Source organism: Phyllopteryx taeniolatus, chromosome 2, assembly GCF_024500385.1.
Source record: "Phyllopteryx taeniolatus isolate TA_2022b chromosome 2, UOR_Ptae_1.2, whole genome shotgun sequence".
Classification (NCBI taxonomy): Eukaryota; Metazoa; Chordata; class Actinopteri; order Syngnathiformes; family Syngnathidae; genus Phyllopteryx; species Phyllopteryx taeniolatus.
The window spans coordinates 24,723,918-24,737,713 of record NC_084503.1 but is presented as its reverse complement, the minus strand read 5'-3'; the positions used below and the strand labels follow the sequence as shown (position 1 = coordinate 24,737,713).

At 43.9% G+C, this 13,796-nt stretch overlaps 1 protein-coding gene across 1 annotated transcript; it reads right to left on the bottom strand.

Annotated features, from left to right (window-relative positions):
• Positions 1–7,695: 7,695 nt before the first annotated feature.
• si:ch1073-459b3.2 (growth arrest-specific protein 1) lies at positions 7,696–11,713 on the bottom strand. Its single transcript, XM_061765483.1, has one exon. It carries the CDS (start codon positions 11,311–11,313, stop codon positions 10,555–10,557), a length of 759 nt encoding a protein of 252 aa, XP_061621467.1. The 5' UTR covers positions 11,314–11,713; the 3' UTR covers positions 7,696–10,554.
• Between the last annotated feature and the right edge of the window lie 2,083 nt (positions 11,714–13,796).

Genomic DNA, 13,796 nt, shown 5'->3' with positions numbered 1-13,796 from the left:
CCGGCCAACTCGCCGGATCTAAACCCCATTGAGAATCTATGGGGTATTATCAAGTGGAAAATGAGGGGCACCAGACCCAAAAACAAAGAAGAACTGACAGCAAGCATCAAGGACATCTGGGCTTCCATAACTCCCAGGCAATGCCACAGGTTGATTGCCTCAACGGAACATCGAGGCAGTGATTAAAACCAAGGGATTCAAATTTTTTGGAAAAGGTCTATATACAGTGGGTATGGAAAGTTTTCAGACCCCCTTAAATGTTTCACTCTTTGTTATATTGCCGCCATTTCTTAAAATCATTTAAGTTCATTTTTTTCCTCATTAATGTACACACAACACCCCATACTGACAGAAAAAATATTTTATTGTTGAAATTTTTGCTGATTTATTAAAAAAGAAAAACTGAAATATCACACAGCCATAAGTAGTCAGACCCTTTGCTTTGACACTCATATAGTTAACACAGGTGCTGTCCATTTCTTCTGATCATTCTTAAAATGGTTTTACACCTTCATTGGAGTCCAGCTGTGTTTGATTATCCTGATTGGACTTGATTAGGAAAGCCACACACCTGTCTATATAAGACCTTACAGCTCACAGTGCATGTCAGAGCAAATGAGAATCATGAAGTCAAAGGAACTGCCTGAAGAGCTCAGAGACAGAATTATGGCAAGGCACAGATCTGGCCAAGGTTACAAAAACATTTCTGCTCCACTTAAGGTTCCTAAGAGCACAGTGGCCTCCATAATCCTGAAATGGAAGACATTTGGGACGATCAGAATCCTTTCTAGAGCTGGCTGTCCGACCAAACTGAGCAATCGGGGGAGAAGAGCATTGGTGAGAGAGGTAAAGAAGAACCCAAAGATCACTGTGGCCGAGCTCCAGAGATGCAGTCGGGAGGTGGGAGAAAGTTCTACAAAGTCAACCATCACTGCAGCCCTCCCCCAGTCGGGGCTTTATGGCCCAGCGGAAGCGTCTCGTCAGTGCAAGACATGAAAGCCCACATGGAGTTTGCTAAAAAAAAAAAAAACACCTGAAGGTCTCCAAGATGTTGACAAAAAAGATTCTCTGGTCTGATGAGATCAAGATAGAAATTGTTGGCCTTAATTCTAAGTGGCATGTGTGGAGAAAACCAGGCACTGCTCAGTCCCAACAGTGAAGCATGGTGGTGGCAGCATCATGTGTGGGGCTGTTTTTCAGCTGCAGGGACAGGACGACTGGTTGCAATCAAAGGAAAGATGAATGCGGCCCAGTAAAGGGATATCCTGGACGAAAACCTTCTCCAGAGTCCTCAGAACCTCATACTGGCCCGAAAGGTTCACCTTCCAACAAGACAATCACCCTAAGCACACAGCTAAAATACCAAAGGAGTGGCTTCAGAACAACTCTGTTACTGTTTTTGAATGGCCCAGCCAGAGCCCTGACTTAAACCCAATTGAGCATCTCTGGAAAGACCTGAAAATGTTCACCATCCAACCTGACTGAACTGGAGAGGATCTGCAAGGAGGAAAGGGAGTGGATCCCCAAATCCAGGTGTGAAAAACTTGTTGCATCTTTCCCAAAAAGACTCACGGTTGTATTAGCTCTAAAGGGTGCTTCTACTAAATACATATGCCTGTGTGATATTTCAGTTTTTCTTTTTTAATAAATCTGCAAAAATTTCAGCAATTCCGTTTTTTTCCTGTCAATATGGGGTGATGTGTGTACATTAATGTGGAAAAAAATGAACTTAAATGATCTTAGCAAATGACTGCAATATAAAAAAAGTGAAAATTTTAAGGAGGTCTGAATACTTTCCGTACCCACTGTATATATAAATAAAAATCCCTGCCTCAAAGACTGTCTGCAGCCGGGTTGGCATTGCAAATGAGAAGCAGTCCTTAATTGTCTTACCCGGATAAATGAAGGGTTAGGTTTTGAAGGTATCAAATATATTTTAAACTGATATTAAGATATACAAATGCAGCCCTATGGGGGGCACAAGTCAGTGCAAACTGTAGGCCGGTCCCAAGCCCGGATAAATGCAGAGGGTTGCGTCAGGAAGGGCATCCGGCTTAAAACCTTGCCAAACAAATATGAGCGTTCATCCAAAGAATTCCATACCGGATCGGTCGTGGCCCGGGTTAACAACGTCCGCCACCGGCGCCGTCAACCTGCAGGGCGCTGTTGGAAATTCAGCTACTGTGGGTCGAAGTCGAAGTCAAAGAAGAAGAAGAAGAAGAGGTGGAAAGCGGGTTCTTCGGCAGAAAGAGAAGAGGAAAACACAGAGCCTAGAACTGAATGTGGGGACTTTGAATGTTGGGACTATGACAGGAAAATCCCGGGAGTTGGTTGACATGATGATTAGGAGAAAGGTTGATATATTGTGTGTCCAGGAGACCAGGTGGAAAGGCAGTAAGGCTAGAAGTTTAGGGGCAGGGTTTAAATTATTTTACCATGGTGTAGATGGGAAGAGAAATGGAGTCGGGGTTATTTTAAAAGAAGAGTTGGCTAAGAATGTCTTGGAGGTGAAAAGAGTATCAGATCGAGTGATGAGGCTGAAATTTGAAATTGAGGGTGTTATGTGTAATGTGATTAGTGGCTATGCCCCACAGGTAGGATGTGACCTAGAGGTGAAAGAGAAATGCTGGAAGGAGCTAGATGATGTAGTTCTGAGCATCCCAGACAGAGAGAGAGTCGTAATTGGTGCAGATTGTAATGGACATGTTGGTGAAGGTAATAAGGGTGATGAAGAAGTGATGGGTAAGTACGGTATCCAGGAAAGGAACTTGGAGGGACAGATGGTGGTAGACTTTGCAACAAGGATGCAAATGGCTGTAGTGAACACTTTTTTCCAGAAGAGGCACGAACATAGGGTGACCTACAAGAGCGGAGGTAGAAGCACACAGGTGGATTACATCTTGTGCAGACGATGTAATCTGAAGGAGGTTACCAACTGTAAGGTAGTGGTAGGGGAGAGTGTGGCTAGACAGCATAGGATGGTGGTGTGTAAGATGACTCTGGTGGTGGGGAGGAAAATTAGGAAGACAAAGGCAGAGAAGAGAACCATGTGGTGGAAGCTGAGACAGGACGAGTGTTGTGCAGCTTTTCGGGAAGAGGTGATACAGGCTCTCGGTGGACGGGAAGAGCTTCCAGAAGACTGGACCACTGCAGCCAAGGTGATCAGAGAAGCAGGCAGGAGAGTACTTGGTGTATCTTCTGGCAGGAAAGGAGAGAAGGAGACTTGGTGGTGGAACCTCACAGTACAGGAAATCATACAAGGAAAACGGTTAGCTAAGAAGAAGTGGGACACTGAGAGGACCGAGGAGAGGCGAAAGGAATACATTGAGATGCGACACAGGGCAAAGGTAGAGGTGGCAAAGGCAAAACAAGAGGCATATGATGACATGTATGGCAGGTTGGACACTAAAGAAGGAGAAAAGGATCTATACAGGCTGGCCAGACAGAGGGATAGAGATGGGAAGGATGTGCAGCAGGTTAGGGTGATTAAGGATAGAGATGGAAATATGTTGACTGGTGCCAGCAGTGTGCTAGGTAGATGGAAAGAATACTTCGAGGAGTTGATGAATGAGGAAAATGATAGAGAAGGGAGAGTAGAAGAGGCAAGTGTGGTGGACCACGAAGTGGCAATGATTAGTAAGGGGGAAGTTAGAAAGGCATTAAAGAGAATGAAAAATGGAAAGGCAGTTGGTCCTGATGACATTCCTGTGGAGGTATGGAAGCATCTAGGAGAGGTGGCTGTGGAGTTTTTGACCAGCTTGTTCAATAGAATTCTAGTGCGTGAGAAGATGCCTGAGGAATGGAGGAAAAGTGTACTGGTGCCCATTTTTAAGAACAAAGGTGATGTGCAGAGCTGTGGCAACTATAGAGGAATAAAGTTGATGAGCCACACAATGAAGTTATGGGAAAGAGTAGTGGAGGCTAGACTCAGGACAGAAGTGAGTATTTGCGAGCAACAGTATGGTTTCATGCCTAGAAAGAGTACCACAGATGCATTATTTGCCTTGAGGATGTTGATGGAAAAGTACAGAGAAGGTCAGAAGGAGCTACATTGTGTCTTTGTAGATCTAGAAAAAGCCTATGACAGAGTACCCAGAGAGGAACTGTGGTACTGCATGCGGAAGTCTGGAGTGGCAGAGAAGTATGTTAGAATAATACAGGACATGTACGAGGGCAGCAGAACAGCGGTGAGGTGTGCTGTCGGTGTGACAGAAGAATTTAAGGTGGACGTGGGACTGCATCAGGGATCAGCCCTGAGCCCCTTCCTTTTTGCAGTGGTGATGGATAGGCTGACAGATGAGGTTAGACTGGAATCCCCGTGGACCATGATGTTTGCAGATGACATTGTGATCTGCAGTGAAAGCAGGGAGCAGCTGGAGGAACAGTTAGAAAGATGGAGGCATGCACTGGAAAGAAGAGGAATGAAGATTAGCCGAAGTAAAACAGAATATATGTGCATGAATGAGAGGGGTGGTGGGGGAAGAATGAGGCTACAGGGAGAAGAGATGGCAAAGGTAGAGGACTTTAAATACTTGGGGTCAACCGTCCAGAGCAATGATGAGTGTGGTCAGGAAGTGAAGAAACGGGTCCAAGCAGGTTGGAACGGGTGGAGGAAGGTGTCAGGTGTGTTATGTGACAGAAGAGTCTCTGCTAGGATGAAGGGCAAAGTTTATAAAACAGTGGTGAGGCCAGCCATGATGTATGGATTAGAGACAGTGGCACTGAAGAAAAAACAGGAAGCAGAGCTGGAGGTGGCGGAAATGAAGATGTTGAGGTTCGCTCTCGGAGTGACCAGGTTGGATAAAATTAGAAATGAGCTCATCAGAGGGACAGCCAAGGTTCGATGTTTTGGAGACAAAGTTAGAGAGAGCAGACTTCAATGGTTTGGACACGTCCAGAGGAGAGAGAGTGAGTATATTGGTAGAAGGATGATGAGGATGGAGCTGCCAGGCAAGAGAGCTAGAGGAAGACCAAAGAGAAGGTTGATGGATGTCGTGAGGGAAGACATGATGGCAGTTGGTGTTCGAGAGGAGGATGCAGGAGATAGGCTCTCATGGAAAAGGATGACGCGCTGTGGCGACCCCTAACGGGACAAGCCGAAAGGAAAAGAAGAAGAAGAAGAAGATTAAGATATACAATAATATATTAACTTGGAAGGTTGCGTTGCCTGCAATTGTTTTTTTTTTTTTTTTTTTTAATCCAGCAAGTGTCAGTAATGAGCAACACAGTTACACTCTCCTACACACGTCATCAGTCTCATTTGGATAAGCTATCCTGAACTATGATGTGCGCTGGAAACGCAAACCACATGGGCCCACCTTGTCCTACCAGGAACTTCAAGTTCCTGGACTGGTTGGTGGAAAAGAGTTTATTGTGATGCTGTCTTTCAAGACACCCCCTAAATCTTCAATCGGAATTGACTTGCAGTGTGAACATAGCCTTTGTTGTACCCCGCCTCTCACCCAAAGTCAGCTGGGATCGGTTCCAGTTCACCCGTGACCCTAAGGGGGACAAGCGGGATAGAGAATGGACAAATTGATGGAAGCTGTTTCTGTCAAAATGGTGGAAATTGAGAGCTAGTGTGTTTCATGTTTGTGGTCCGCCGTTGTTGTTTCTGTATCAAGCGGTCATTGGCAAGAAAATGGTATCGGCAGGCCTGTGGTCCACATTGTTGTTTTTGACAGTGGCACCATAGTTGTTTTTCTGTCAGAACAAGGAACTCTTTTGTCTGAGTGTGAGTGTTCACTGTAGGCATGCGAGAAACGCTACAACCGTACTTGTGTCATTGTTGTTTTTGTGGTTTTTAGACATGCTGGTGGGGCGAGGGGGGTTGCAGTTAAGCCAGCCAAACTCCCAAGTCCGGATAAATAGGGAGGGTTAAAATAAAAAAGGGCATTCATCTGTAAAACCAATGTTAAAGCAAACAGTATATGGAAATGAACCTTAACCAATTGGAGAGTAAGGAAATCAGAAAAAAACTGGGAAGAAGCGAGACATGCATGTTATATGTTTAGTGTATTAACATTAAGAAGCACAAACACTACAACAGCACTGTGGTTCGCTGTTGTTTTTGTATTTTTAAAATGACACCAGTGTTGTTTCCGGCAAATTTAAATAAGTATTTGGCTACAACTCTTCATAAAGGTAAAAAAGTTGGGCTTTTACTGTATCTTACATTGAGTAGCCGTTACCAGCTGATCAGCTGAGAACCGATCTGGACCTTTCTCTGCATCATTTAGAAAATGACTCTGCTTTCCCCGATGTCACGCCCACAAGGAACCTCACCTGCCTGGGGGAGACCTACTGGAATCTTCTTTGACACTACTGTTTGTTGTCAGCTCGGCCGGCTTTCAGCACATTGCACCTTAGAAGAAGCAAGGCGTTTGGTCCAATATTTTTACTTATATTCTCCAGAAAATGTGAATGTTGGGGGGCTGGTTATTTACGACACGGTGTTACTTCAGTACGACAAATTGTAAACCCACATCGACGGACACTCCAAAAACGAATATCTAAACAAGACTAAATATCTCAAATCAAGGCATATGCTTGTTCTTGGTCTGCCAAGATACTGTATTCCTTCTTACTTTGCTTGAGGCATATTTTCCCCCTTAAAAAAACTTTGGAAGGTATTATAACTTGTTGATTTTATTAGTAGTTATGAATATGTTTATCCTAAATAGCGAGCTATAGTTACTTGTTTAAAGAAATGCTATCCCGTTTGCTTGAAGTCAGTAAGTTCATTACTTTTTTTTCTTATTTTTTAAGCCCAGTTTTTGCCTAGTATTGGAATAAGTGAGTAGTTGGTGCACATGTGCGTGCTTAATGTTTTCTATACAAAGTGACATGGCCGAGCTACTTGCTCAGCTTTTTTTTTTTTTTTCATTTATGTCTGTTTGCCAAATTTTTCAGATGTGACACTTGGGGGGGCATAGACTGCGGGGTTCAGGGCAAGGCTTGACTCAACCCAAGCCCCTTGTACCGACACGATAAAGCAGGTCGGTCGTTCACTGCGGCTGGATGGTTATCATGAATGGAACATTGTACCTCTGAGAGACAAGAGCCTCCTAAACCATGAGGGTCCCCTTTTTGGCCCGGTAAAGAGAGCGTGGGGGTCGGGATTGAGGGTTATGGCAGGGTAAAGGGAGGTTGTTTCAGAGAAGTGCTGAATGCAGATAATTAAGAAAATGGGCTGTGGCAAAGCTGTGAGCCCCCTTTTTCCCCCCGCGCACAACACTCAACTCGCACATTTACCCCTGAAGCTGGTCTGCTCGTGTTTATTTTGATTTTACTCCCAGAAAACTGGGAAGGGGGCGGGGCTGTCGTCTGGGAGGAATTTAAGATGCATGGTAGTGGTCGAAAGTGCTGGACTCAAGACAATCTGGCTAAAAAGCAAAAAGGGAGAGGGAGGAGGCTTTGCTGTATTTCCACTTCTTTTGTTCAATGGACATTCAGGAGGTTGAATGTGCTTTTTCTGACCTGTTTTGTATCACAATACCCTTGTTCCACCATAACATTTATACTAAAGAATACCGGCCAAAGTTAGTTTAGGCCACAGCAAATCAAAGTGTGATTTTGGACACTTGTAATGATGACATAGCATTTGTTTACAGTTACAGAGAGCAGCACCACATTTTTGTACTGGAGTACCTTAAATGTGCCAAGTTGACTCTTTTACAATTTAACACCTTCTTAAGACTGGAAATGTTTGCATGTTGGTAAGTGGCGAGTTTATTAGACCTCTTTGAGTCAACAGCTTTGAATAAATAACACAAGCTTAAAATGTATCAAGACTTCCTTTAGAAAATGCTTAACGTTTCTCACTATAGGTTTCACTTATCCTGACCTAATAATGCCTTAAATGTCAGACCGTGCTTGATGTGGAAATACATTAGAAAGGACGTTTTACCTCACTTTTGAAACATTTTATTCGAAAAACACCATTCCACAGTTGGGACAATATCAATCATGGCTTCCGAGCTACACTTCTTTAGTTCACGTCATATAATTGAACAATACTGTCAAATATGTATATTATTCTTCATATTCTGGTTTCATAATTTAACATTTATCAAAAGTCCTTTTCAAGAAACATAAAATTCATGGTGGCACAATTTCAAGTGGATGCATGACTATTTTTACCTACAATCTGACCATTTTTCAGCATGTTGCATGTTAACAAACTCTAAACGGTGTTGTATCAGATGGCTGTGGCGTGTACAGTAGAATCCTATAGGACTCACAGTAAATACTGTTATCAAAAGTCTACTTGAAGCATTCAAAATTCAAGTGTCCAACATTGAGACTTGTATAATCCAACAGATATGTTCATAGAGCACACATCTTCCAGGATGTGAATAATGTATTAAAAAGTCACACATCTAAGGAACCTATTTCATTATGAGCTGTAAAGTTAGCATATGATACAGAAATGTGGCTGATTTTCCCCATCACATTTTGTGATATACACATGGGCCAAAAATGGCATTTTTTTCAACATTATGGCATTTTTTTCAATGTTATGGCATTTCCCCTGCTCATAAATTCAATGTTTGAACAACTTGCAAGGTTCACATCCATACATAATATCTTAGAACAATGGGAGAATACCTTTTGGGTTACCTTATGGTTCTCTACGACGATTTGACATTATCTTTATGGATATAACTTTTGTACGGCATTCAGATACATCTACTGTGTTGTTTCTGTGCAGGTTAACCTAATGCTCAGGCCAGAGGCAACAAAGGTAAAGAAACAAACCTGCATAGTGCAAACATACGAGAGTTAGCAGTTAGAAAATGGGGTTTCATTTAAAGGCGTGAAGTCAGAGGGAGGAAAGGTTGGGGGGGGGGGTGTTCTGAGAGGAAAAGCGCTATAAAACAATGTGAAGGTGGGGTGAGCAGGGGAGGAAGGGGCCGGGGAGTTCCTGCACAAAAGTTGTGGGGAGTGTGGTGCTTCAGTTCATTAAAGTACTTGATCCTGTCCCCAGCAAATATTTGAAGTGTGGTTACCGCGACAAAAGTAGGAGAGTAAACAGACCAGGACTAGAAGAGCCCGAGTGTTTGTTTAAGGTCTTAATAAAGCTACACTCCAAGTAGCATTGACACCAAGACCAAACAAACAGGAGCCGCACGCCAGTACACGATGCCCGGCGACTTATTTTAGCCTGGAAAAAGGAGTAAGGAAGGTCAGCCGACAGATTTCCCATGGCAAGGAGTTCCAGGTGATGGCTCTGCAAGTCTTCAAGGTCATAATCAATCCACAAAGTTCATTGTAATCCATACCGGTCACGGTGATCTTCATTGGTTGGAAAAAGGCGATTGGATGGCGCTGATCCATTAATCCACGTCCATATGATGGGGAGTTGGTTGAGGAGTTCTTAGGTTGTCCCAGTCTGGTAAGTGTCCAGCCCTAATACAATACAAGAAATATGAGTCTCTTGTGAGAAGACGCTGGACACATAGTCTAGATGTAGTCCTAAACCAGAATCCAATCAAAATTTGAATAGTTTTATTCTCAAAAGTATGTCTGCTGTCCTTGAGATGCAAATGTTTGAAGTCAGCTTTGCAGTTCTTCAATGTGTGTAGATTTCTACGGGATAGTCTGCTGTAGGGAATGTTTGGGCCCCTAATGGAGACACCACCAGACTGAGAAGAAGTCAAATTTCCTCTACCAGGGACCTAAAGTCAAAAGTGGTGTTTCATGAAGGATTCTCCAGTACATTCTGGTGTAGAAGAAGTCTTTCTAATGTAGAAGTCAAACATCCTGGACCATTGAGTAGTACAAAGTAAGGGTCTTTGAAGATTTCTGCAGCATATTGTTGTAAGGAAAGTTTGGAACCCCCGCCCCACAGCCGCCACCCCCCAAATGCAAATAAGTCAAATTCTGAAACCATGAAGAAGTACAAAGCGGTGGGTCTTGAAGGTTTCCGTGTTTCTGTGCCATATGCTGGTGTCGAAGAGGCTTGTTCCTTCCAATGCAGAAGTCAACAAACTTAAGTTTTTCTTTAAGGTTTCTGCGGCATACTGCTTGAGAGGAAGGTCCTTTCAAGACATCGCCAGACTGCAAAGGCACTAAAGTCCTGTTCTTATACCATATGCTGTTGTAGAATACACTTCTTGAAGGTTTTTTCAGTTACTAGCCCTTTCAACTGAGATGTCACCGTACTGTAAAGAAGTCAAAGTCCTCAACAAGCGAGAGGTCCTCTGGCAGTTCTTGAAGCTTTCTAGGTTTCTACACCATATCCTGGTGCAGAGGACGGTTGGACCCGCCAATAGAGATGTCACACATCCTCGATCATGAAAAAGAAAACCATTTGCCTTCCAGTCAACCTTGGTTTTAAGGAATTTCCAATACTGTAGTTTAGACAGCAAAGGCCAGGGGTAAGACAACCTCAGTTTTAAGGACAATCTCGAATAATCCAAACTGTTGACAGCAAGGCCCAAGGGCGAAAACCAGCATCCCCTCATCCAGCTGACTTGGCTTCAAGGCCCCCCTCAGCAGGTCCAGGAGCTGATGTCTCTCCTGATGCATCTTGGAATAAATCCAACTGTTTTATAACCAAACATATCCCAGAGGGAGAAACAGAAGCGTCCCGAATGTGGACAACTTCCGGGAAGCCGCAGAACGGTCGCTGTAGACGTCGTCCCTCTCCTGTCTAGCGTCATAGTCCTCATCCTCGTAGGCGTCCTCCACTTCCGGCTGGTCTGAGATGACGCCGTGGTGGTCCCCCATGGAACAGAGCTTGCTCATGTTCTCCTTGACCACTTCGCAGAAGGGCCTCTCCACACCGTCGCAAACGCAGCGGTTGAGCAGCGCCCCATCAGGGATGTAGAGCATCTGCTGGATAGTGGCCTTGCACTTGGCCGAGCACTTGCGTCCATTGAACAGCTGTCCGCAGTAGGACAGATAGGCGGTCAGGGAGGCGTGGCAGTGGCTGTCCTCCTCACAACGTTGGCGGGCCTCCATGCAGCCGATCCCCCCGCCTCCGTCGTCCGGGTACGGGCGCGGTAGACACGGCTCGATGGCGTGCTTGGCCCCCAGGCATTCGCTGTCCTGGGCGCACTCGCATCTCTCCAGGTCCGGCCCGCTGCGGGTGTGGTTGAGGCGGATCAGCGCGTTGATGCAGTGGCTGGGACACTGGCGCCTCGTGCCCCGCAGGTTCCCCTCGCAGGCAGCCAAGTACTGGCCGTAAGCTAGGTCACACTCAGGCTCGGCGTGGCAGCGCAGGATGGCCTGCCAGCAGATGATCTGTGCATCCAAGGCCACCAGCACCCACTGGAGCAGTGCCAGGGCGTTGCACCAACATCTCATGCTTGTGGGTTAACTTGAACCCTTCCTCCTGTAGCACATTATCAAACCTCCCAGGCTATAAAGTGGACAAAAATACCTTGCAGAGTCACCGAAAACACGTCATGAAGTCACCACTGCGTGGGTGCATCGGCAGAGTACATGAGTACACACGCTCCCGCAATAATTCTCCCCTTCCAAACCTTACGTCGGTGGTGTGTTCACGGGCCATTCGCGCGCAAGTGCATGAATGTCCATCCTGTCGTTTAAAAAAAAAGAAGAAAGGTGCAACAAGTATCCAAACTGTTCCGTTGTGTGCGAGTCTTCTTTGTCTCTCGCGCTCTCTCCCGTCTGTGCTGTTACGCTTCTTCGCCCTCCGCCAAGCTTCCCTCGCAGCACCCCTCCCCCAAGAAAGAAGTTTTGTTTCATGCACCCCCCTCTCTCTCTCTCTCTCTCTCTCTCTCACTGATTCACACACACAATGTCTCTCCTTGGCAGCTGATTGGTCGCCATTGAGCTGTCCTACAGCAGTTCTGGTCTGCGCGCAAATACTCTCATGACTCCAGTGAGAGCAGATCCAGCCATGATATGCTTGGACGCTGTTTCAAGCATTGATAGACAGTAGCATTAATGTTGATCATGTGTGATCAAGTAATCCGGAAATAAAAGAGGAGCTACAACTCCAACCACGTTAGTTATTTATATATTTTTTAACATGGAATAGATCTTACAATTTTGATATCATAGCTACTGTACATTCTACACATCCTGTTATTAACAATTGTAAAGCGTGCATGTGACTTAAGTAATACGCAACATAAAAAACAAAACATGTTCACGTGGTCTTCCAGGTTGTAGACTTGCAGGTTCCAGGTCCATTATAGGAGAGCGTTATTTAAAAAAAAAAAAAGATTATTATTTTATTATTTTTACATCTTATTGTCAACATGAATGTTAAAGTCTCCTGTCACGTTTGTTGAAGTCAGAACAAACAACTAAGAGCAGATCTGAAAAATGTCTCAGAGATCTATAAATTATTAAAACAACCTTTAGGTGACCTTTTACTTAAAAAAAAAAAAAAAAAAAAACAGAGCTAAAATCACACAATATCATTTCTTTACACTGAAATAAAGATTTAAAGTCGTCACCAATTCTACACTTGTTCATGAAACAAACATTTGTTGGTGTTGCCTGATTTAAAATGGTGTTACAGTTTCATTTAGGAGTTAAAAGAACACCAAAAGGTCAAAAATGAATAAATTGAGAAAGCACCATCATTTAAATCTGCACAGACAGGACAGATAGACCTGCACAATCTAATGAGTTGGATAAATATTCAAGGTACTAATTTTTGATTGCTATTTAATTGCACATAGCCTATGTATTTCAATATTGAATAATTATTTGCATTATTGATACATTTTAAATCAATTTAAACTCCATTCATGTACAGTATGCACATAAAGTAAGCATCTGTTTGTCTATTCACACACGAACATGTTTTCTGTTCACATATGCAGTGTAATCGTGTCTATCCAGTCACATATATACACAGGAAAAATGTATTGTCCATCCACTCACGTCTGTCCATTCACATACATATGTAAACGTGCCTATCCTTCTACGTACAGTATATGTAAAAAAAATATATATATTTTGCATACACACTTAACTTTGCCATACGTCTATCCAAGCATATATTGAACACATACACTATTATATAAACCTTTGTCTGTCCATTCACGTACACAAAACACACATGTTGTAAAAATATCTGTTCAATCGCTTACAAAAGTAACATTTCTGAAACATTTATTTGAGGACAGTAACAAAGTATTTTTACTTCTTAACATAGCAAGGAGAAAACAACTATCAAACAATCCTCTCTTTCACTGTCTGACAAAACCTTCATGATGGCCTCATTGCTGATGGCCTCATTGCCTCATTGCTCTTCACTTTGGGAATCTCTCTAATTGTCACCCCCATCCTTCTCACTCTCTCTCCCACTGCTGTCACACATTCCTCAGCCTTGTAGAATAGTATTTTCTGGCCCGTTTCCCCGCCATTGTGTCTGATTGACCATGCGTCGGCCCAGCGTCTCCCTGTGAGAAGGACTGCGCCCGTCAATAGAGAAGGCCTTCTGCAACAAAATAATTTACAGCTCTCCCCTTTCACACTGCACTTGAAAACTAGCAATAGCTCAGGCTTTACTGCCATTCACATGCTAATTGTTTTTTTGTTTTTTGGGAGGGGGGGACAGAATTTTCACATGTCTCTGCGACAGGGAGGGCCTGGCAGTTTACACAAAATGGATGCCAGGTTCAAGAGTGCAAATAGACAGATCAACAGTCTTGGACAGAGACTCCGCCGGTGGAATGTCACATGACCAAAGCCGGAAACAGGTTGATGCCATTGACTGTTGTCTTTGGGTGTTTCTTCACAGCGCTCACAATGTTTCTGTCATGAACTGCTGTTGACACCCTTGGCCGACCTGTTCTATATCTGTT